Source organism: Mercenaria mercenaria, chromosome 18, assembly GCF_021730395.1.
Source record: "Mercenaria mercenaria strain notata chromosome 18, MADL_Memer_1, whole genome shotgun sequence".
In the NCBI taxonomy this organism is placed as follows: Eukaryota; Metazoa; Mollusca; class Bivalvia; order Venerida; family Veneridae; genus Mercenaria; species Mercenaria mercenaria.
The window spans coordinates 31,286,705-31,311,137 of NC_069378.1; the positions used below are offsets into that span (position 1 = coordinate 31,286,705).

The following is a 24,433-nucleotide window of genomic DNA, read 5'->3' on the forward strand; positions in this document are numbered from 1 at the left end:
GATTATTTTTTCTTTTCTAAAATTGAGAATGCGCGAATTAAAGCCCGCGCGAAACAGTCCTTTTCCACGTTTGCGCGAAATTTCATGCCAGCGAATTTAAATGATTTCACAGTACTTTGAGTGCCAATCTACAGATAAATAAAATATCTGACCTGTTACTGCAGTGTTGTTAGTTCCATCACAGTATTTTCCCGGATCACAGATGGTACAGTCGTCTACAGAAGCCCCGCTGTAATGTTCTCGGTACGTTCCTTCGGGGCATGGTATCATGTACGACGTTCCTTGTGGGCAATAGAAACCTGGATGACATCTGTCCCCGTACAAGACAATTGTTAACCCTGTGGAATTATCATCATTGTATACTGGATCAGAGTCAAGACCGTTCAAGTAACAGATATGACCAGCCTTGCAAGGTCCCGTAACCTCGGAAAGACCTCGGTCCTGGCAGTAGTAACCAGTTGGGCAGTCTATGCAATCACTTAAGCTTGATTTGCCAGTCCTACAAAACAGATGTTATTTGTAAAGGTCTAAAAAAGTTTTAAACAGTTCGAAGTTTTAGGCTGCAATGCCATAAAATTATAAATTCTAAAGATATTTATTAAAGGTTGTAAACCTTTAATGATAATTTGCAAATTATCAATTATGTTTTTTGGCGGAAATTAAATGCCAGCTGAGCTCCTTTTGTGTCCAAAATAATAAAATTTATGTCAAATTGCCTAAATAGGTGCTGAGCTAAACACGGAACTGCGTTTTCAAAATACACAAACATGCCTGAAATGTATGACCTAAGATGCTGATTTCTGAGGTTCCCAGTTTACAGGTGAAGATTATATGAAGGTCAAGGTCATCTTTATATAGGTTAATCTATAGGCCTTGCTAAAAGGTTTGTTGAGTGTGAGTATGAACTAAGTCAGGTCATTTAAGTGGGATGTAGGACCAAAAATGTTGTTTAAGGAATTAAGTTTAAAAGTGAAGGTCATAACTGGGTCAAGGTCATCTATATATAGATCAAGTTGTAAGTCTTGCCAAAAGGAACATCGAGTGCAGGTATGACCATAAGGTTTCACCCCTCCCCCCACCCCGAGTGTGAGCATGACCTAAATTGGGTCATTTATGTGGGCCATAGGACCAAAAATGTTGTTTATTAAGGTTTGAAGTTTGAAGCTGAAGATCACAAGAAGTCATTTATACATAGGTCAGTTTGTAGGTCTTGCCATAAGAAATGTTGTGAGTATGAACTAAACCAGGTCATTAATGAGAGCTGTAAGCAATTTGGTTTGTACGGACAGACTAAAGGACAGATCGGCCATTAAGTGTCATTATGGGCCCTCAACCTATAGAACAAACAGTAATGAAAAACCTATTATTGGATACATAGGTGTATGGCAATTACAAATGCTTGGGCTCAATTTAATCTAGTATACAGAATGACTAGCCTATATGAATGACGAATACAAAATGAGCCGTGCTATGAGAAAATCAACATAGTGGGTTTGCGACCAGCATGGATCCAGACCAGCCTGCGCATCCGCGCAGTCTGGTCAGGCTCCATGCTGTTCACTTTTAAAGCCTATTGCGAACAGCATGGATCCTGACCAGACTGCGCGGATGCGCAGGCTGGTCTGGATCCATGCTGGTCGCACACCCACTATGTTGGTTTTCTCATGGCATGGCTCAAATAACAATGTAAGGGTGGGTATACAGAGAACATACTCATTCAGGAATGTTCCGGGTGGACATGTATAGTACTGGTAGCTTCCTTCTGGGCAGTATGTTCCAACCGGACAAATAATGGTGTAATTCATAGCTTTATCCGGACAATAGAAACCGGCAGGGCATATCGTACAGGAACTGGAGTTGTGGTAAGGTGCATAGGTGGCAATAGGGCATTCATCATCAGCTCTCGCGCCTTCAAGTGAAAAATGACCTGAAAACAAAATATAACTACTTTGTTATACAAGTAACTTTAACTATGGTTTAAGTAAGTGCTTTTGAATGTTTATTTTAAAGATGAAAAGAGTGCTATAAAAATCTGGTAAATAATAATAATAAATCAATATCACAATTAAACACCTTAAATACATTAGGCAAATTCATTTAAAACCAGACAAATGCCAGACTGTCACAAAATACGCCCGTCATCGAACTTTGCCTAATTCAAGGGCCATAAGCCAAGAATGCCTGAGTGATCTGGGTGGTTATCAAACTTGGCTGAGATATTATGCCAAGAACATTGTCAGCAAGAATGGTGAAGATTGGATGAAAACTGTTTGACTTGGAGAACGGACAAGGCTAAATTTGCAGTTTTTCGAGTAATTCAAGGGCCATAATCCAAGAGTGCCTGGGACGATTTGGGTGGTTATCAGACTTGCCAGAGATATTACGCCCACAAATATTATCAGCAAGTTTGGTGAAGATCGGATGAAAACTGTTCAACTTAGAGAGCAGACATGCTTTGGACGCCAACTGTTGTTTATGTCAGACTCTCATACTCATTCAGAAAAAATGTTTCAGTAAATCTTGTGCTAAAGACAACTCTGTATAAAGGCTACTTCTATAAAACCTGCTTATTATGGCCACATTTTTTCTACCTGTTTTATCATAAACAGTTAGAACAAAACAACCTGTCTTAACAGGCCACCTGTCAACTAAGACAAACTTTTTGTATTTCCAAAGACTGATTTTTACAGAGAAGACTCTATTCAATTTTTTGCAGGGATTATTTAATACTATTGTAAGTTGAACACCTTACAGGTGTGGTAAATAAGCCAGGGACGTTGCAATTTTTGTTGTTGTTCAAAAACTTACAATATTACAACATACAATCAAAACAATGCACTGGCAGTCTGCATAGCACTGTCGGTTCTGTTCACAGGTTAACTTTAAAACATTGTGGGTTCTATCCATAAATTGTCTTTCGAGCCCAGTGGACTGTACCCTAAGGTGGTATTGAAGGGCAAGTGGTTTCTGTTCAAAGGTCACATTTAAAGGCTCAAAATGCCTTTCTTTCAGTATTATGAACATGAAATATAATAATTTCTTGTTAAATCCTGTTTCCAATAACTATTTCTAGAATTTTTGTCAAAGGTTTGAATATTGATGAATACAGATGGTAATTTTATTGACTAATGTTTTTGATTACCTCCCTTTATGGCGGTTACTGTAAAAAGTTCATACATACGCAGTATTAAAAGCAGCGCTTTTCTAACTACGTAAGTATGCATAACATCCATTCGGATAGCTGATTCATCTGAAATTAACACCTAATTTAAAGCCCTATGAAACTTTAACACAAAATGTATTCTACTTAAAGTTTGAAAATGACTCTACCAGTGAAAATTTCATAAAAATCTGCCTAAGACAGCAATTTAGTTATGACTGAACTATTTTTAATTTACCTGGTCTTGCAGAATACTGATATGCGCTAGAGGATCCTTGTTCACAGTAGAAGCCAGCTGCACAAGGTCCGGTTGGCTCACCACCCGCCACGCTGCTGCAGTAATAACCAGGGTCACATGTTGTGCATTCTGATGTGTCAATAGCCCCAGTGATGTTACTGTAGGTACCCAGGGGACACGGGGCTGCCTCATAAGAACCTATGGTTAGAAAACATGAAGTGCTAAAATGTTTGTCTAAAAAAAAAACCTGAATCAAACAATATTAGCTTGAATTGTGACTACAAAATATCATTTAAGGAAGTCTAGGCCTTTGTTTGTGAAATCGTCACAGCTACCAAAAATGACATCATTAAAATCAACTTACAAATCTTAAATAATTGAATAAAATCCCAATTTTCTTCACACTTATTCTGAATTTTTTCGTTGCAATTTATTCACACTTATATCCTGGCATAATAAAAGTGTACCTCTTAACAAGTCATACCTCGTACACAGTAACCTCCCCTGGAACAGAGTTCTCCCCCTTGAGTGGCAACATCAGTTGGTGTTGATGTAGTGGCTCTGCTGTAGCACAGGTATCCCGGGTCACACTGATCACGAGGCAGGGTCAAACCAGGGGCGTCACAGTAGTATCCAGGATCACAGTCGACACATCGGTCAAGTCCAATCAAATCTGTTAAATGCGAAATACAGCTTATTAAAAATGCATATTAGTATGCCAAATTAAGCCGCAGTGAAAACTAACTACTGGACTCTAGCTAATGAATAAATGAAAACTGAAGGAAACATTTTACATGACTATTACAGTCACACCTGTCTATAAAGACCACCCTTGGGAGAGCCAAAATGTGGTCTTATATTGGGAGGTGGTCTTTATTCACAGGTTAAAATACACTGTAAATATTCAAATGGGAAACAAAACATGTGGTCTTTAGAGCCAGGTGGTCTCTATTCAGAGGTGGTCTTTAACACAGGTTTGACTGTACTGTCAAACCTATGTTAAGTAGCCAGCCAAGGGACCAACACAATCTGGCTGCTTTAGGCAGGTGGCTATTTAAAAAGAGTTGAAATAAAAACAAAAATTCCATTTAGAAAGTTAGCTGACTAAGTGTGCTAAAGCCAATAGGCTGCTTAACCTGTAACCTGCTGGAGGTAAGTGCTTCTGCCTTTGCAAACAGTGCAGACCTGAGATTATCCTGCACATCCTTGCAGGCTGATCATGGTCTACACTGTTAGCTATTCAGTCAGTAATTTTTCAGTGAACACCACTTTGAATCATAAAATGGTACTTCCCAAACTGAATGACAGACAAAGTCAATTTTTAAATTATAAATTTAACAGGGTTAAGGTTGATACAGATGACTGTTAGTGCAGGTTCAACTGTGTAACAAATGCACTTATGTTTTTTTATAAATTTTCACTTTTGAAAACTCAGATGAATCTGCGGTAAAATGGATAAGCCACACTTGCAGTCTAAACCTACCACATTTGCACCAAAATTCCAAAGTTAAAACCTTTAAAAGTCTTAAGACTGAGCTGGACTGCTTCTTGCCTTCACTGATTGATTAGTTCTTCTAGAATTTAAACTTTAAAGTAAAACTTTGAAGCTCATTATAAACAACCTAATGTAAAAATGTTCAAAAATTTCAATTAAACAATTTCTTACTTCAAAATCTTGATTTAAACCAAGAAGAACAATTCAGACTAAAAAAAAAAAAGATATTTACTGGTATCATTGCCATATGTTCCGATGGGACACGGTGTTGGTTTTTCCGACCCAGCAGGACAGTAGTAGCCACGGGTACAGTCTGCCGGTTGATTGGTTGCTAGGCCACAGTAATATCCAGCAGGACACTCAAGACAACTTGCAAGATCTGGAGTGGCGGTAACATTTGTGTACGTTCCTTCTGGACATTTGTACTAAAAAACATAAAATCATATTACAATCTTGCAACTGCTTTCATGCCAGTAAAAAGTAAAATTTTTGCTTCCATGCCCATACAAAGTGAAAATTCATATCTGAGTAAATATATTTTTGAAAACATTAGCAAAATTTAAAATCATAAGTATTCTTTTTAAAAAAAAAAAAACCAACAAAAAAACTACATTTTGTACTTACTAGACATGGTTCTTAATAAAGACTGAAAGCAAAGGGGTCACACTTGCATTACTATTTTTAAACAAAGTTTTAAGCAGTGAAGAAAACATCACACTGTGAATACAATAGTTTTATGCGAGTAAAATTTAGTGTTGTTTCCTTTAGAAATTGTCTGCCAAAAGTACTATGTATTCTAAGCAGTTTCTTCAATTTGCCAACTTACTTACTTTTTTAACTACAGACTCCATCTTTTTAAATGACTCTAAAGTATGTACATAGAAAACTAGGGACAATAGGAAATTCCTCCACAACAGAATTCCCAAATTCCAACTTAACTGTGAACGACGACAAGTTTTAAAGACAGAAATTTTAAAACTCTTCTTACCATATCATTACCATAAGACCCGATGTATGGAGGATTATTTCCGTAGGGATTGGTGAGGTTTGTTGGACAGTAGTACCCCTCTAAACATGCTCCGGTTGTGCTTGAAGACTCTTCTAAACAATAATAACCAGCTGTACACGGTTCGCAGTCTGTCACAGCCCCTGCACCAACGGTGGTTCTCATAGTACCAACAGGACAGTTTACCATCTCAACGGTACCTGTAATGCATACCTTTTGTTTGCAGTGTAAACCTTTCTAAGACTTGCATCTCACTATTGCCGATAACTATAATAAACTACAGTTTTTTTTTTCTCCATTTTCCTTAAAATTTCATTTAATCAGAGTCAGCCTTCCTGTAAACCTTCATAAATTCCTCATCATAAAATCAAATTTCATTTTTCTTTTGTGGTTAAAAGTGGAACATGTCTGTGAGTATTTTATTTTGTTTTGTTTCAGGCATGTGGGAGGTGTTAATCAAAATAGCAAATGAGTTAAACAGATGACTCTACGAAAACAAGTAGGATGGCCTCCTAACTTCCCCTAAAGTGGCTCGAACCTACAACCTTCAGTGGCCAAGTATTAGCTTACCTAACCAGTCCCCTATATATGACCCCTAACCATCCGTTAAGCATTTGCAGGCAAGAAAAGGACTCCTAACATTAAACATTTACAATATTCAGCTACATGATATAGGACATACGAAGGAAGATATCTTGATATTCTTATTTTCAAAGTTAACAGTAGAAAAATGAAGTTAGCCTGTAAAAAACAAAAGAGATGGAAAATTAATATAACTCACCCTGTGGACAATAGTGACCAGTAGCGCAGTCTTGGGCGGCTGGTTCAAAAGAAAGACCGGCGACACAGTATCGACCGGCCGGACATTGTTTGTTGTTTCTCATGTCATCTTCAGACGTTGTAGCATTATCACAATAATGTCTGCAAGAAAAATGGCAACAATTTATATACAAAATTTATAGCCTTAAGAGGATTTTTGGATGTACTTACGTATGTATGGACAGCAGCAATGCTATATGCCCCTCCCCCCCCAAAACCCCCAGCAATAAATGTTAGGGCATATTAAACAGCTTAATTTTATGTTTATGTATATACATGTACTATAAAGTAGTTGTTCATATTTTCAAACATAAATTGAGGTGTTTTATGTCAATTATAATAAAAAGAATCAGCACAACAAAATATATGTTAATAACATACCCTATTTCACAAATAGTACATTCGGTTGCCCCATCTGGTGAGTAAAAACCGGTGGTACACTCTACCGGATCTATTGTACCGTTCTGGCAGGTAGATCCACCGGGACATGTCAAACATTCAAACTGACGCTTTGCTGGAGTGCCTGAAAATATGTACATCAAATACTGTTAAATAGAGTCTAACAAACAAATAAAATTCCCTTTGATTCTATATTTAACCATGTATATGTATATCTGTTCTCCACAAGTACATGTAACTAACAATTTTTTTACATGAATCAGTGGTGGTGGACAAATTATTTCTTCTATCAAAACTTCTAAGAGGGACATAAGCCTTGCTTGAGGAATAAACTCCTATCCCCCTGATTCATAGACACACACAAATGTATGATCATTGTCTTATCATATTATCTATAACTTATATTTTTGTAATGATATATCTTAATGGTATTTCGATTTTAACTGATACCATTATAATTTTATTTATTATCATCATCATAATCTTTATCAACAAAACTTTCTTTAAATACCATTACAATTTTTATTAATATAAACAAGTATCAACTTCTTTTTTCATTATAATTATTATTATTATTATTAAAATTATTAAAGTTTTAAAAAACTAAAATTATCAGACTGAAGGATTTAAGTTTACGAAATGACAGAAAAAGAAACTGACCAACTGGCAGAGCTGTAAGACTACCAGTGGGATCAACACCATATGGCATATATGTTCCCTCAAAGCATGCTGTGGTAGCACTCACTGCAAACTCACAGTATTGACCTGAAAAGAAAAAAACAAGAGGGTTATGATGACCCTGGATCGCTCACCTGAGTAATATGAGCTACATGTTTCAAATGTCAAAATGATGATTTTTAGAAATTTTTTGGAAGATTTTCCGATGTACAATCAAGTAACCCCTGGGGAGGGGCCAATTTTACCCCGGGGGCCATGATTTGAACAAGGTTTTTAGAAGTCTACTAGGCAATGTTACATATCAAATATCTAAGATCTAGGCCTTCTGGTTTATTTTTAGCAAATTTATGAAGATTTCCCTATGTACAATCAAGTAACCCCTGGGGCTGGGTCAATTTGACCCTGGGGGGTCAAGATTTGAACAAATTTTGTAGAGGTTTACTAGGCATTGCTACATGTCAAATATCTAAGCTCTAGGCCTTCTGGTTTATTTTTAGAAAATTTTGAAGATTTTTCTATGTACAATCAAGTAACCCCATGAGGCAGGGGTCAATTTGACCTAGGGGTCATGATTTGAACAAAGTTTTTAGAAGTCTACTAGGCAATGTTACATATCAAATATCTAAGATCTAGGCCTTCTGGTTTATTTTTAGCAAATTTATGAAGATTTCCCCATGTACAATCAAGTAACCCCTGGGGCTGGGTCAATTTGACACTGGGGGATCAAGATTTGAACAAATTTTGTAGAGGTCCACTAGGCAATGCTTCATGTCAAATATCTAAGCTCTAGGCCTTCTGGTTTATTTTTTTTTTAAAAATTGAAGATTTTCCTATGTAAAATCAAGTGACCCCTGGGGCAGGGTCAATTTTGACCCCAGGGGTCATGATTTGAATAAGTGTTGTAGAGGTCCACTAGGCAATGCTACATGTGAAATATCTAAGCTCTAGGCCTTCTGGTTTACTTTTAGAAAACTTTGAAGATTTTCCTATGTAAAATCAAGTGACCCCTGGGGCGGGGTCAATTGTGACCCCAGGGTCATGATTTGAATAACTTTAGTAGAGGTCCACTTGGCAATGCTACATGTCAAATATCTAAGCTCTAGGGCTTCTGGTTTTTGAGAAGATTTTTTAAGATTTTCCTATGTAAAATCAAGTGACCCCTGGGGCAGGGGTCAATTTTGACCATGGGGGTCATTATTTGAACAAATTTTGTAGAGATCCACTAGGCAATGCTACATGTGAAATATCTAAGCTCTAGGCCTTCTGGTTTACTTTTAAAAAAATTTTGAAGATTTTCCTATGTAAAATCAAGTGACCCCTGGGGCGGGGTCAATTTTGACCCTGGGGTCATGATTTGATTAAATTTAGTAGAGGTTCACTAGGCAATGCTACATGTCAAATATCTTAGCTCTAGGGCTTCTTGTTTTTGAGAAGAAGATTTTTTAAGATTTTCCTATGTAAAATCAAGTGACCCCTGGGGCGGGGTCAATTTTGACCCCAGGGTCATGATTTGAACAAACTTGGTAGAGGTCCACTAGGCAATGCTTCACACCAAATATCTAAGCTCTAGGCTTCAGGTTTTTGAGAAGAAGATTTTTAAAGAATTCCTTTCGGTTGCCATGGCAACCAGAGTTCTGCATGGAATTCAATTCTTTGAACAATTTTGAAAGGGGGCCACCCAAGGATCATTCCTGTGACGCACGACGGACATCAAGAGGTCATAAAAGCTCACCTTGTCACTTTGTGACAGGTGAGCTAAAAAGCAGGAAAATATAAAGGTTCCAGAAAGTGTCTTGAACTTGTACTTGTATCTGGAGAATGTGTCTATATGAATTATTTCTAAGTCACCACAGAAGACACCTCAGTTTATTTTTATATCAGTTAACATACCCTGTGTGCAGTTCTTGCATTCATCCACAGCAGTCAGACCTTCTACATCATTGTAGGTACCATTTGGACAACCAAACTCCGTGCCGATAGTTGTTCCCTGAGGGCAGTAGTAGCCCCGGGGACAAATGCCTGACACTTCTTTATCCCCACCTATCAGGCAAAAAATAGACACGTTATTATTAACTGCATTTTCTTGTATAAGCTGTAAGAATTATTACATAACTAAGAATAAATTAAACATTTGTCTAGCAATTAAGACATGAGATACATGTACTATCTAACATACATAAACTTTATCGAAACTGTATTCATTTTGTTGAAAAAATGGGTATAATTGTGTGAATATGTAAAGTTAGAGAACCTGCGCAATGCATATCAGATCACCACATAGGATAAGTGTGATGTTTCAATCAATTCCCATTAACAGAAACAGATATACCTGCTTACGTTCAAAAACTTTGCCAAAACTTTAGTTAATCAAAAAAAAATGGGCCAAATTTTGTAAAAAGCAAAACAGAGTTTAATATCAAACCTGCGCATTGCAATTCTGTTTATTACAGTAAATAAGTGTGTGAAATTTTAATAAATTCCCACAAGTACTTACTGAGAAACCAGCTTATATACAAAAACTTGACCAAACAGGGAGACCGACACCGAAGCTGACACAGACAAATGGTCAAGTGCAATATAAGCTCTACCAATTCTTCGCATAGTTGTGCTAAAAACTAGATAATAACGTAGACATATACAATAGTATTAACAATACCTGTGCAGTAGTAACCGGGAGTACATGGAGTACACTGGGATTCCTCGTACAAATCGCTTGCATTTGTGAATGTTCCAGCTGGACAAGGCCATTGGTCAGGAGCAGTGGTCATCTCTGGACAGTAGTGACCCTGGGCACATGGGTCTGGTGGGGAATGGTCACCTGTAACAATGGTCAGATTTAAAAGAGCAGTTCTTCAGAAATTAAATTATATTTACATATGAGCCGTGCCATGACAAAACCAACATAGTGGGTTTGCGACCAGCATGGATCCAGACCAGCCTGTGCATCCGCGCAGTCTGGTCAGAATCCATGCTGTTCGCTAACAGTTTCTCTACTTGCAATAGACTTTGAAAGCGAACAGCATGGATCCTGACCAGACTGCGCGGATGCGCAGGCTGGGGTGGATCCATGCTGGTCGCAAAGCCATTATGTTGGTTTTCTCATGGCGCGGCTCATATTTGGATTACAATGATTAGGGGGTGAATATTCACTATTACAAACTTAAGTTAAGCCAAGATATATTTTTATTTATTTAAAAATGGTACATAGAATAATGTAGATTTTATACAAAGAAAGTAATAGTACAGCTGTTTTTGTCAGTTTTGTTGAGTTTTACACCTTTTTAACAATAGTATAGTCACTGAAATTGAAGTTAGTTAAGTTAAACAGTGGTTCTTGATCTCCCGCCAGTTCTATCTTCATCCCATGCAGTGACGGGAAAGAATAAATCTGGACATTGCTCTTATGGTCAGATTCTCATACAGAACAAAATCTAAAACTTAATTTCTTGTTCTTTTTTCTTGAAATTTCTAAAAATAGCTTACCAAAGTCAGTTGTTGCCCAGCCACAGATCCATCCTTGCGGACAGGTTTTGCACTCGTCAGCAGATGTCAAATTGTCCGTATCGCCATAGCTACCAGGTAAACATGGGTACTGATCATACTCAATGGTTCCGAAAGGACAATAATAACCTATAAAACAAAAACAAATTTGCATATTTATGTAAAAATTGATAGTGCAACTTTCTGTGAAACCATTATATTTCATGGCCATGAAACTTTGTAGTTTTGACCCAAACGATTATTTCATGGGGAAGTAAATTCATGGATTTCAACCGCTGAACATAAAAAGATAAGAATTTTACTTGTTTGCTGAGATTTCATTTTTTGCATTGACCATGAAATCCACAAAATTTAGTCCCACATAAATAATGATTTCACAGTATTTCTTTTTTTTTAGGTTTATACTTGCTTACAGATTCCTTAAAATTAATAATTTAACAAAATAGAAGAATTTGTGCATGTTTATTTTGCAAAACACAACCTTTTAACACTGTTTCAGAAATGCCATGCAGGTCAAGCTCTGGATTTCTTACCAATCTTATTCTGTCAAGTGCACCAAGACCTTCCCATATTGGCTACATAACAAGGAGTGTCCAATCATGTCCTTAGGATAGATATTCCCATAATTTCCTGATCAGATCTCATATTTCCCCAGGGAAATACCTTTCTAAAAATAGCATGTGGTTAATGGATTTCTTACAAACCTTATTCTAACAAGTGCCCCAAGACCTCCCCATATTGGCTATGTAATAAGGAGTGTCCAATTATGTCCTTATGATAGATAATCCCATAATTTTCCCCATCAGATCCAATATTTCCCCAGGGAAATACCTTTCTAACAAAAGCTGTCCATAAGACAGCGCGCTAGACTTTTCTCAGTGCTTGAATCTGAATTAGAGATTTGCCAGGAAACAAAAATCCAAGTTAAAAAGGGACATAACTCTGTCAAAATTCAAATCAGAGTTATGGGAATTGTGTCTCCTGGTGTAGACTTTGATAGTAAATAACTATTTTGAGTTTCAAGTCAAAAGCTTTAATAGTAACAGAGATATTTGACTTTATCAAAAATTTTAACAAAAAAAATCTAAGTTAAAAAGGGGCATAATTCTGTCAAAATTCAATCAGAGTTATGGAGATTGTTTCTCCTGATGTAGACTTTGATGGTTAATAACTGTTTTAAGTTTCAAGTCAATAGCTTTGATAGTAACAGAAATATTTGACGTTATCAAAAACTTTAATCAAAAATTCTAAGTTAAAAAGGCGCATAATTCTGTCAAAATTCAAATCAGAGTTATGGAGATTGTTTCTCCTGGTGTAGATTTTGATAGTAAATAATTATTTCAAGTCAATAGCTTTGATAGTAACAGAGATATCTGACTTCATCAAAAACCTTAACCAACGGCGACACCGATGCCGGGGCAAGTACAATAGCTCCACTTTTCTTTGAAAAGTCGAGCTAAAAATAGCATGTGCTTAGATGACATCACAGGTGATAGTCATTAAGTCATATTACTAAGATGTCATAAAGTAAAGACATACATGCTAGGATATACCAAAATCAGGTTTGTCGTAGCATATTAGGATTTACATTATGTTTTATTGTGAAGTCTACCTGTAAAGAAGAGTTGTTTTTCCCAGCCCTCGGGGATAGTGTGGAAAAGAAACCTTGCAAGAATACAGTATCAAATTCCCCTAAGCGAGCAAACCCTATCCTATATCAGCAGGCATGAAAGATCAATACAGTCTTCATAATGAGTTGGCCCAATGGGTTTGAGCCAGCTTTGTCCCGCATTTTAAAAATTTGCCATCATTCTAATTATTTTATTCAGGTTTACCCTTATCATGCTGGACACGTCTAATTCTGCCTTTGTGACCTCTGTAGATCATGTTCAGCCTGCACATCCGTTCGCCATTCAGTCAGTATCTTTTTGGTAAGCACCCTTTTCAACAGTTAATTTTTTGTTGGGTTTAACATCATACCGACACAATTACAGGTCATATGGCAAAGCTTTGATGGTGGAGGAAGACCCCAGGTGCCCCTCTGTGCATTATCACAACCGTGTACCTGGGTAGAACCACAGACCTTCCATAAGCCAGCTGAATGGCTTCCTCGCAATGAAGAATTCAATGCCCAGAGTGAGGCTCAAACCCATATAGGTGAGGGGCAAGTGATTTGAAATCAGCAACCTTAACCACTTGGCCATGGAGGCCCCCTTTAACAGTTAATGGTACAGTCCAAATTGAAAGATGAACAAGTTCATTATAGAAATTTAGCAAAGTAGGGGTTAAGTAAGTTTTACCTGTTTTACATGGCAGTATAGTCGTATCAGACATGCCCGTTGTATTACATGCATACCCTTGATGACATTCCTCACAGTTGACAAGATCTACCGCCTTCGTTCCAGCATTAAATGTCCCTGCTGGGCACGGGACTGGCTCCGTTGTAGGATCATTCTCCTGACCTCCTGGGCAGTAATGGCCAACCGGACAGTCTATGCACTGAGTATCCGCTGAAAGTATACTAATTTTTGTAATATTTCTATTCATCAAATGTAACCTGAGAAGATATACCAATGGAACGAGAATCTATTGAAAAAAAGATGGCTTCCAAAAGACATTTCAAGGTGTCATCTGCAATGTACATGGGCATAATATCCACTAAAACAATAGCAGATACTAAATACTATACAAGACTCGTTCTGTATGTCTGACTTCATCAGAACTTTTATCTGAAATTCCAGCATGCCCACTCATTTTCAAAATTCAGGGTACATGTACCTCCTGCCTTTGCAATATAGGAGTACACTTCAAATCTAGGGGTACACTGTATGGTAGATCTGAATTTCTTCTATTTAACTATTGAAATTTGCATATACATGTCTAAAATAGAATGGTTCCTATCTTACCAGTCAATCCTGTTCCATTACTGTAAGTTCCAGCAAAGCAAGGAGTCTGAGAACCAGAACTCATCCCTGCAACTGCACAGAAGAAACCAGGCGGGCAGTCAATAGGAAGCGTCGACCCCTCAGGACAGTAGGAACCTACCGGGCAGGTTGTGCAATCTGTTTCCTGTGTAAGTCCTGTGATATTGTTGTACGTACCACCTGGAATGGAAAGGGTTTTGTTGCTTTAGTACCACTTCAGAGCAAATATATAATGTCATATCAAAATTTTCAAGATCTTATGACAGAAAGACAGACGGGTGTCTTTCCAACGTTATTTCTAATACAGGCAGCACAAAGGTTAACCCTTATCATGCTGGACATGACTGATTCTGCCTTTGCGACCAGTGTAGATCATGATCAGCCTGAACATATGTGCAGTCTGATCATGATCTGCAATGTTCACTATTCAGTCAATATATTTTTGATATACCCCCCCCTTTTAACAGTTAATGGTACTGTCCAAGTTGAACAATGGACAAGTTCATTATAGAAGTTTAGTAAGGTAAGGGTTAAAAGCATAAGTCTTCTTTGAACCAGATGGACAGCTTCTTGACACTGAAAAATTCTATTTTAGCAAAACAGAGCAATCTGTTGTATCAATAAGTTAAACCTGATTTATCAACCAATCAAAAGACACTCATTTAATCTCAAGCGCACATTTTTAGATACTAATATTTTCTCACAATTCAGTTTTGATTATATTCAACCACACAAATGAGGTTTCAATTTATCTTGGCAAAAACCATAATTATTATGATAATGGATGTATTTTCTCATCCCATTCTCTCAAGTGGTGACGATGAGAAAGCTTTTGCATCACCAAGATCACACGAGGTGCTGCACACAAGAGCAAAGTATGATCCCACCTTGTAAAATCTACTAATTTAAAAGCAGAATAAATCCAAAAATAAGTTTCTATTTTTAGTAACCTTTTATTGTATCTGCCCACCTTTTATTTTGATTTTATTTTCTTACTGGGTCATGAATACAAGTATTAATGAAATAGTCCAGACAGAGGCATGATAGGGATTCAGATATTACCCTACTGCAATACACATTTGATTTTCCTGTCAGTTTGTATCTATTTGTGACAGACAAACAATATTTTTACATAATATTTATAGAAAGATTATACTGATAACCTGATGAAGGTATTCTAAATACCGAAACCGGTAGTTATATTAACCCTTACCCTGCTAAATTTCTATAATAAACTTGTCAATCTTTCAATTTGGACAGTACCATTAACTGTTAAAAGGGGTGCTTACCAAAAAGATACTGACTGAATGGCGAACAGTGCAGACCATGATCAGACTGCACGGATGTGCAGGCTGATCTTGGTCTGCACTGGTCGCAAAGGCAGAATCACTTGCCGCCAGCAGGCTAAGGGTTAAATAACAAGTCTTACACTTTTCTGGTGTTCGGATGTTGTTCTGCCCTCCCACCCCTTTAATATAATATTTATAGATATATAGTAAATATGACTGAACGCAAAATATCTGCAAAACTAAAACCATTTCGTATATCATGATCTAAGCTATACAGTCTTTGTAATTTGCCATACCTGGACAAGGGTATGAGGTTCTGGATGTGGTCCCTGCTAAACAATAGTGACCCACTGGACAGTCATAGGTAGAGTAGTCAATCTCCCCAGGTCCTTCACAGTAATATCCTGAAATTAATACATTAACGCAAGTCTCAAACATTATTTGTAACAAACTGAAATTTTGCATTTGTATAAAAACAATGCTGAATATTTATCGAACTCTGTTAAACTATTCTAAAAGCAAAATGACTAACTGACTTAAATCAATGCTGAAGTTTGATATTGTTGGATATCATCATGGAATTTTCAAAAGGAATTTTTTTATAACATGAAAACAAATTTTTGAATTTATTAACATAAAATAAAACTTCTGCTAGTATCATTATGAAAATAACTGATACTGAAAGCCAATTATGTACTTTATGAACAAGAATTATTAAAAGATAAATCAGAGAGCATACATGTCATGGAATATTTAAAATAAAACTTTTCCCAACCTGATGGGCAGAGGACACAAGCTGCAACTGAGGCAGACGTGTTCAACCGGTTATATGTCCCAGCAGGACATGCATGAAACATTTCTCCATCGCACCAGCCTCCTTGGTCACACTGATCTGTCAATGGGCTAGCTGTATCTGACTGCATCTGACATCGGTACCCAGCATTACAAGGCGAACAAGCAGTGGCCCCAGCAGTTGAATAGGTGCCAGCTGGACATTGTTGCTTAAAGGAAGCTGAAGAAAGAAACACTTTTTGTAGAAAAAGAGAAATTGAATATTAAGAAAAGCAGCCTAGGTGAAAGTCATATTACCCACCTATCCCCCTCTCTTCCATTTCCCATGTATTAGCTGAAGTTAAGTTTTACACAGTAAGTCATTACCAGCCATTGATAAACATTTGAGCCACGCCATGAGAAAACCAACATAGTGTGTTTGCGACCAGCATGGATTCAGACCAGCCTGTGCAACTAATAGTTTCTCTAATTGCAATAGGCTTTGAAAGTGAACAGCATGGATCCTAAACAGCATTCGCGCAGTCTGGTCTGGATCCATGCTGGTTGCAAACGCACTAAGCTGGTTTTCTCATGGCGTGGCTCAAATTTTACTTCTTTCAGCAAAGGTTCTGGCAGGCAAATTTTAAGTATAATAAGGGAGATTCAGAGTTATTTTACACAAATTTTGGTTCTACTGCTATGACTCCTCTGCACTTTCTCTCATTGCAATCTGTCGCAGCATTCAGTTCCATTTCTTTCCCTTAAGGGGTTTGTTCTAGTCAAAACTGACATTTTATTTTGATTTTCTAATAGGCATGGAAAGCGAACAGCTGTAATTAGGAAAATATAACGTCCTGGATTGAATATCATTGTTTTGTGTGTTTATATGGGTATAATTACATTGGGATTTTTTGAAAATCATCTAAGGATCATTAATGCAATTCATGGACTTGCAAGAAGTCCCAATGTGGTTTTATACCCCTCTAAATGCACACAGAAATAGCAGTAAATCTTTCATTGTGCAGATAATTATAGAGAATGTAAAAAACTGACACTAAAGAAGCTTCTGTCAAGAATCAAACACCAACCTTTAAAATTTGGGCAATAGAACCCGGGTTCACAAGTGGTACAGTTTGTGGAACCAGCTTCGCTGTATTCGCCGTCACTGTCACATGGTATTCCCGACTCGATTGTTGTAGCACAGTACTCGCCTTCAGGACAAAGAGTACATGCAGACTGGGCTCCAAGTGCAAAATACCCAGGGTCACAAGGAATGCTGTTTCAAAAAGAGATTAGAAAACAATCTACTGAATTTGTACATGTAATTGATAATCCGGTCCATATCAATCAATGGTTAAAGTCTGAAACTTAACCCTCACCCTGCTAAATGTCTATAATGAACTTGTCTATCTTTCAATTTGGACAGTACCATTAACTGTTAAAATGGGTGCATACCAAAATGATACTGACTAAATGGCAAACAGTGTAGTCTGATCATGATCTACACTGGTAGCAAAGGCAGAATCAATCATGTCCAGTATGATAAGAGTTAACTAACTTTTTACCAGTCTATATTTTTAAACCTTGAATACAGATTTTAATGAAACTTGCCATAAATATAGTTACTGTATACAACTTTTCAGCACTACTGATGCATTTTACAAAATGAAGATACAGAAACTTGTATTTTCAGAGATTTAAAATCCGTTTCAGTCTTAATAACGTTTATGAATTTGGACCCAGGTTTAATGTATTATTAAAAGATTTTAGAACTTGAATGCTGAAATGAGTTTCGGGGCATAAAAGGGGTGACTGATGTCCAAAAAGAACTGAAAGACCAATAATGATTTTTTAAATAATTTTTTTGCTATGAATATGAATTATAATGAGCCATGCTATGGGAAAACCAACATAGTGGCTTTGCGACCAGCATGGATCCAGACCAGCCTGCGCATCCGCGCAGTCTGGTCAGGATCCATGCTGTTCGCTATTAGTTTCTCTAATTCCATTAGGCTTTGAAAGCGAACAGCATGGATCCATGCTGGTCGCAAAGCCACTATGTTGGTTTTCTCATGGCACGGCTCATTTTATAATTTTTGTTAAATCTGTCCCTCAATAACTGATTTCTTAAACCTCTGTCAAAGATCTGAATAATTATTTGGTTCAACAAATAGGAGGTATCATTGAATACATTACTTTTTATTACCTCCCTTTATTGCTCTTGATTGTATTAGATTAAGTGCAATATTGAAAGTAGTTTTTTCATAACCTTGTCAATATGCATACTCTCTATTTGGATAGTACCTTTATCTGTTCTAACATAAACATTAAAAGCCTTATGGGACTTTAAATATACAATTTTTTTTAAAATTTATATATAGAATACTCTCATTGTACTTATTGCTATAAATATCATGCTTTAATATCAAAATAACTAACATTTGAAGTTTTACTTACGTGTTGTTCACATCTGTATTTGGACATTCATATCCCACAGGGCATTCAATACAAGTGGACTGGTTCCCGATAGAATATGTTCCTGCCACACAGTCTATCTCTGTTGATGCTTTGGTAGTGGGGCAACGTCTGAAAATATCCAATAATATTTATGCATTTTCTACACATACAATAAAGTCTGAACCAGGAACCTTAATTCTAAGTAAACAGAATGCAACATGTCCGAAAATGTTTTAAATTGATAAATGACAATGCCAAAAAGTTTTACAATTTTGATTTTTGACTTTATTTGCTGATGGATTGAAAAAAAAAATCCAGGATCTTCTTTTAATAGCAATATTTCCCTTAAAAAAAATCGTAAAATTTCAATGATGAGACTTTTACTAATGGAAATGGAACAAGAGATATACATAAGAGTTCCGTTTTACTTACTTTCCAGCTGGGCAAGGTGTACACTCTGTCTGACTGCCAACAGAGTATGTTCCCGACAGACATTCGTCTATCTGACTTGTGTTCGTAAGTGGACAGGCAAATCCTTTTGGACAATCAATACAGTCAGTTGCTCCTGCTTCCGAGTAACTTCCCGCGTTACAGGTGACTATGCCTGTTCCGTCAGTGTTCGGGCACTTGTATCCGGCTTCACACCTGGTGCACTGTGTCTGGTTCCCAGTTGAATAAAATCCTGGAGGACATGATATTGGGGTATCGTCACTGGAAAGAAAATATTTCATGATAAAAGCTGAGTTCCAAGGTAACCATTCAATGTACTAACATATCAAACAGGCTCCTTGGTTATGAAGCTAAGTTTGGAGACCAGTCTCAACTCTCAAGTTACTGATTGGTTTAACCCTGCACTCAAAACATAAACTGACCAATGGCACAACTTCTTTTAGAAACTGGTTTCTAATTTTGATTTCATTACCTCCAGCCAAAGTGAAAAGTTTCAAATGAAGAATGCTCTGTTATTATTTTTGTTTTCTTGTTTTTTTGTGCAAAATGTTTGTTAGTTTGTTTAGTACATGTTTATCCCTATTTTCCACTGACATCTAAGTCATGTAATATCCAATCTTGAGTTTCCAGTTCTATGCTAGGTTTGAGGGTTACAAACTTAAACATGTAATTGACTGTTTCTCAGCAAAAGCTTGAAATTGTTTATTTTCATTGCAATTACAATGTAAAACTAGAGCTGCTTTAGAAAAAAGCACAGGTCTCCCACAACTGCTTAATCATCTAGATTGGCATTTTTTCTCCATTATGTATTGGAGTCAACCATTCCTCAAAACCTGCATCACTGGCATAAGTATTTTTGGTAGTTCAAGGGCCATAATTCCGAAGTGCCTGGGCTGATTTGGCTAGTTATCGAACTTGGCTGAGGACTTATTGACAAACACATTTTGTTCAAGTTTGGTGAAGATCGGATGAGAAATGTTTGACTTAGAGCGCGTACAAGATTTGTGACAGACGGGAGACATAAGAACTTACATATTTGTAGGGCAGTAAAATCCAGCTCCACATACTGTACAAGTTGTCTCCCCATCAATCGAGTATGACCCGTCCGCGCACTCGAAATTTTTGCTTGGGTCAGCTGCATCTGGACAGGCAAATCCGGCAGGGCAAATTGTACATTCGGTTGATCCATTTCCACTGATGAAGCCTACAAAAACCAGAACATGTGATGTAAATTAATAAACTGATGTAAATGTATACAAATCTTCAATCTGCCTCCAACAACAAATTAATAAATTGTCTAAAATCTGAGCCAGAATTTATAAGCAAATTCAAATTTATATTCTCAAAGTGGCTGCTTCAAGCAACAAGCTATATGTCATTGATTTGTTTCGTTTCAAAACGAAAAAATTCAGGTCATATGAAACTTTCCAACTTGTTACTGTTGTAAGACATAAAGTGCCTTCCTGAAATTAATTCAGGCACAAACGGGCACCCGTGTTATATTTTCATTACACTGACTTCTCTAAAGCATGTGTGAGAACTTTTTAACAACTTAATCACCAGCTTTTTTTTTTCTGAAAAATGGCCATTCACACAGTAAAGTCTGCATCCAGCATGAGTATGTCTGCTGCTTTTTCCTTTAAGCTCATCAGCATTACTGTTGTTCTTTGTTTGCTTCTTTATTTCTAAGGTGTGTTGGGGGTTTGAATTTAAGTCACTTGAACACAGTTCAAATTACTTTTTTTTTAGTCTTTTTGGTTTAGGAAAACCCGAGGTTCCCCTTTGCGCATCTATTCAGGCACACGCATTTTTGGGAGCAAAAAAATTAAAACTGTACAAACCTGCATCACACGCAACTGGAGACGCTGTTGTTACTGCGCAGTAGTATCCACCAGGGCACTCGATACATGCTTGGCCTGTTGGCGATGTTGCAAGGTTATATGTCCCGGATGGACATGCTGAAGGGGCTGCATCAGTTGTCATACACTGGTAACCTAGCAACAACAAAATATCAACTCTGTCAAGTAACGATTGTGAAGAGATTAACCACACCTCTCCAAAATATTTTTGAAAAATTATTACCAAACTGAATGTGAAATTTACATTGTACGCAAAGTCTAAATTTAGAATATGACAAATTATATTAATGCAACAGTATCCCAGTAATATAGTAGAAAGTCAGACTCAATATTCGCGAAGAACCTGTTTGACATGCAGTCATGATAAACATTTACATTTCAGAAAAAATCTGTATCAATTCCAACCAAACATATATTGATAGGTACTGTTAAACTCATCCTGATCAAACATCATTATTGTTTACACTGCTAGTGTATGTGGTTAGAAATTCTGTTTTCAGACACTTTTGGAACATTTAATCATTAATACATGTCGTAAAATTCTCATTGCTCTCGTTGTAGAAATGGAGTATTTAAAGAAGAAAGCATGTTTTATTTTCTTTTTTAATCATGCTACCATTTTGACTGAAAAAATTGATGTTGCCGTTGTGTGACTTGTGTCACTTTGATTTAATACCCAACTTACTGCAATGCTTTACATAACAAAAAGGTCCAACTAAAATGTATTTTCTTCAACAATGTTAAGTGGAAGTTGGGATGATGACTGCAAACTAAGGCTATATGTAATCCAAAGTTACAAAAAAATAAATAACAACTAGGTCAAGGGACCTGTTTAGAACAAAGAAAAGCAGCACTGCAAAAGGGGTTAGAATTGGTAAATTTTCTTCAATTTAAATAGTACAGGTATTAATTTAAGAAATGATAAAGTTTACCAGCAGGGCAGTCTGTACAGGAAGTGGCCCCTTGTTCACTATACTGGCCACTAGGACATGGGGTAACTGTCTGTGTGTTTGGACAGTAGGAACCTGCTGGACATGTTGTACACGATGAGGCATTAGCTAGACTGTATGACCCACTGACACAAGCCGTCTCCGATGTCGCTCCCTGGGGACAGTAGTTTCCCGCCGTACAACCGAGGCATGTACCACCTGCAGAAAAACATAAATATAAGAAAGACATACATTGTATGTTCAACTTTTATGTTTATCTTTAAACGTACTGTACTTTAATAACTTGAAAAATTTTGTCTACACAGCTTACATGTTACACAAATTACTTTTAACTAAAACAGAATATAATTTGAGCTGCACAATGAGCAAACCAGCAAAGTGCATTTGCGACCAACATGGATCCGCATCCCACAGTCTGGTCAGGATCCATGCTGTTCGCTAACGGTTTCTCTAATTACAATAGGCTTTGAAAGCGAACAGCACGGATCCTTACCAGACTTCATGGATGTGCAGCTGGTCTGGATCCATGCTGGTCGCAAACGCACTATGTTTGTTTTCTTATGGCACAGCTCATTTGTTTCACATGGCTCTGATTGGTTATTTCAAAGCTCCTTTGAATATACTTCAACACCTCATAAATTACTATTTTCAGAAAACACTAACCTCCAGCGGGACTATATTCCCCTGCACTACACTGTGCGGCAGCTCCACCGGAACATGTAAAACCTGCAGGACACTGAGTGCAAGTAGTCGATCCAGCCGCTGAATATTCATCTGAAAAGTAAGTTTGTCAGACTCTAAAGTATGTTGCAATGGTAGTCATGGACAGGCAAGATTTTGTCAATGTAATATTCAGACAAATGCTACATTTCATCATATAATAAACAGGATATTTCACAATCATGGAACTATTTTCAGATTCCTCAACTGCTATTTCGAAGCTCAAAAATCTCCATGACAACCTAAGAGATGAAAAAAGTGCAAACATTGACAAGAGCAGGGTGGGAAAATGAACATAATGCAGGAAAATGTCAGTATATAGAATTGCACTAGTTTCAAATTATGCCCAGTACTCCTATTTTAGGCCAAATACCTCTTGAGATGTGTAGAACACGAACGTTTAGACCATTAATGCATATTTTCATTTATATCAATGGCCATATCTTTGGTTTTGGCGAGAGAAATTTCAAACAAAACCTAAGGGGCATAACTTCATATTTGTATAATAATCCCTAAATGCTTTACAGCTTTAAGTCAAACTTTTTGATAAACATGGGATACAAACTTTTAGGTCCTTCATGAATATTTCTGACTAAGTCAAGGGCCGTAACTGAGTTGAGACTGGTCTGGCTAAGTAAAATCCGAAACAAAATCCCAGGTGCACAACTTCACATGCTGAATAAAAATCCTATAGTTTCATAACTCTGGGTTAAATATTTTTTCAAGTACTTGTGACACAAAATTTAAGGCTCTTTACATTATTTTTTACTGTCAGGGCCTTAACTCAGGTCTTACTGAGTGAAATCCCAAACATAACCCCAGTCGAATAACAATCCTATGATATTATGATGACTCTATGTCAAATTCATTTTGAGATATGCATTACACAAATCTAATGGAAGGACGGACATAAAGACATTCAAACAGGATAGATGGACAGAGGTACATGCACAGGCAAATTTAGGTGCTCCCCATCCATCCCCCCTCCCTCTCAAAAAAAATTAAAATGAGCACAAAAATGATTTTTTATCTGAACCAGACAGATGGGGTTGAAAATGTTCAAATTTTAGGCCAGAGTTTTTTAATAACTTGGGTTACGGGAGATTTTCCAAAAATGAGCGTAAGGAGGAGGGAATAAAAACAAGAGCTGTCACAGGAGACAGCGTGCTCGACTATTTCGATGCTGGATAGTGAAACTGGGCACATCTGAGGAAACTAGAGCTGTCACTGGAGTGTTTAATGACTCCAATTGTGGATGAAGATATTGCACAATAGCCTGAGTCTATGTCAAAAATATCAACTTAAAGTAATAAGAGAGGTAAAGATAAAATGTATCAAAACACTATATAAGTATATCCTAAGCAAAAAGGGGCATAATTCATTAAAAAATTGGTCCCAGTGTTATGCACCTTGCGTCATATGATAAAGGTAATGATGTTGAACAATTGTTTAAGTTTGAATCAGATCCATTCAGTAATAACAGAGATAGAGTGAAAGGGCATAAAACTTTAACCTGAAATTCTTAGAGTAAAAGGGGGAATAATTCATGAAAAATTGTGCCAGAGTTATGCATCTTGTGTCATATGATGTGAGTGATGATGCTGAACAACTATTTTAAGTTTGAATCAAATCCATTCAGTAATAACAGAGGTAGAGTGAAAGTGCACCAAAACTTTAACCTGAAATTCTAAGTAAAAAGGGGGAATAATTCATGAAA

General features: G+C 37.0%; 1 protein-coding gene across 6 annotated transcripts in view; it reads right to left on the reverse strand.

Annotated features, from left to right (window-relative positions):
- The window catches only part of LOC123538081 (uncharacterized), a 175,751-nt gene that overhangs the window by 133,608 nt on the left and 17,710 nt on the right, over positions 1–24,433 (reverse strand). For all 6 annotated transcript variants that reach the window (XM_053530446.1, XM_053530443.1, XM_053530441.1 and 3 more), the window contains exons 9-31: positions 22,660–22,770; positions 21,979–22,194; positions 21,029–21,181; positions 20,220–20,391; positions 19,170–19,448; positions 18,738–18,866; positions 17,369–17,556; positions 16,285–16,521; positions 15,806–15,913; positions 14,203–14,400; positions 13,597–13,806; positions 11,279–11,425; positions 10,452–10,613; positions 9,686–9,835; positions 7,778–7,882; positions 7,100–7,241; positions 6,681–6,820; positions 5,882–6,099; positions 5,126–5,318; positions 3,883–4,071; positions 3,399–3,596; positions 1,714–1,927; positions 153–499 (exon numbers count right to left, since the gene is read on the reverse strand). In XM_053530446.1, the coding sequence (XP_053386421.1) occupies positions 153–499; positions 1,714–1,927; positions 3,399–3,596; positions 3,883–4,071; positions 5,126–5,318; positions 5,882–6,099; positions 6,681–6,820; positions 7,100–7,241; positions 7,778–7,882; positions 9,686–9,835; positions 10,452–10,613; positions 11,279–11,425; positions 13,597–13,806; positions 14,203–14,400; positions 15,806–15,913; positions 16,285–16,521; positions 17,369–17,556; positions 18,738–18,866; positions 19,170–19,448; positions 20,220–20,391; positions 21,029–21,181; positions 21,979–22,194; positions 22,660–22,770 (4,206 nt within the window). The remainder of the gene's footprint in view (positions 1–152; positions 500–1,713; positions 1,928–3,398; positions 3,597–3,882; positions 4,072–5,125; positions 5,319–5,881; positions 6,100–6,680; positions 6,821–7,099; positions 7,242–7,777; positions 7,883–9,685; positions 9,836–10,451; positions 10,614–11,278; positions 11,426–13,596; positions 13,807–14,202; positions 14,401–15,805; positions 15,914–16,284; positions 16,522–17,368; positions 17,557–18,737; positions 18,867–19,169; positions 19,449–20,219; positions 20,392–21,028; positions 21,182–21,978; positions 22,195–22,659; positions 22,771–24,433) is intronic.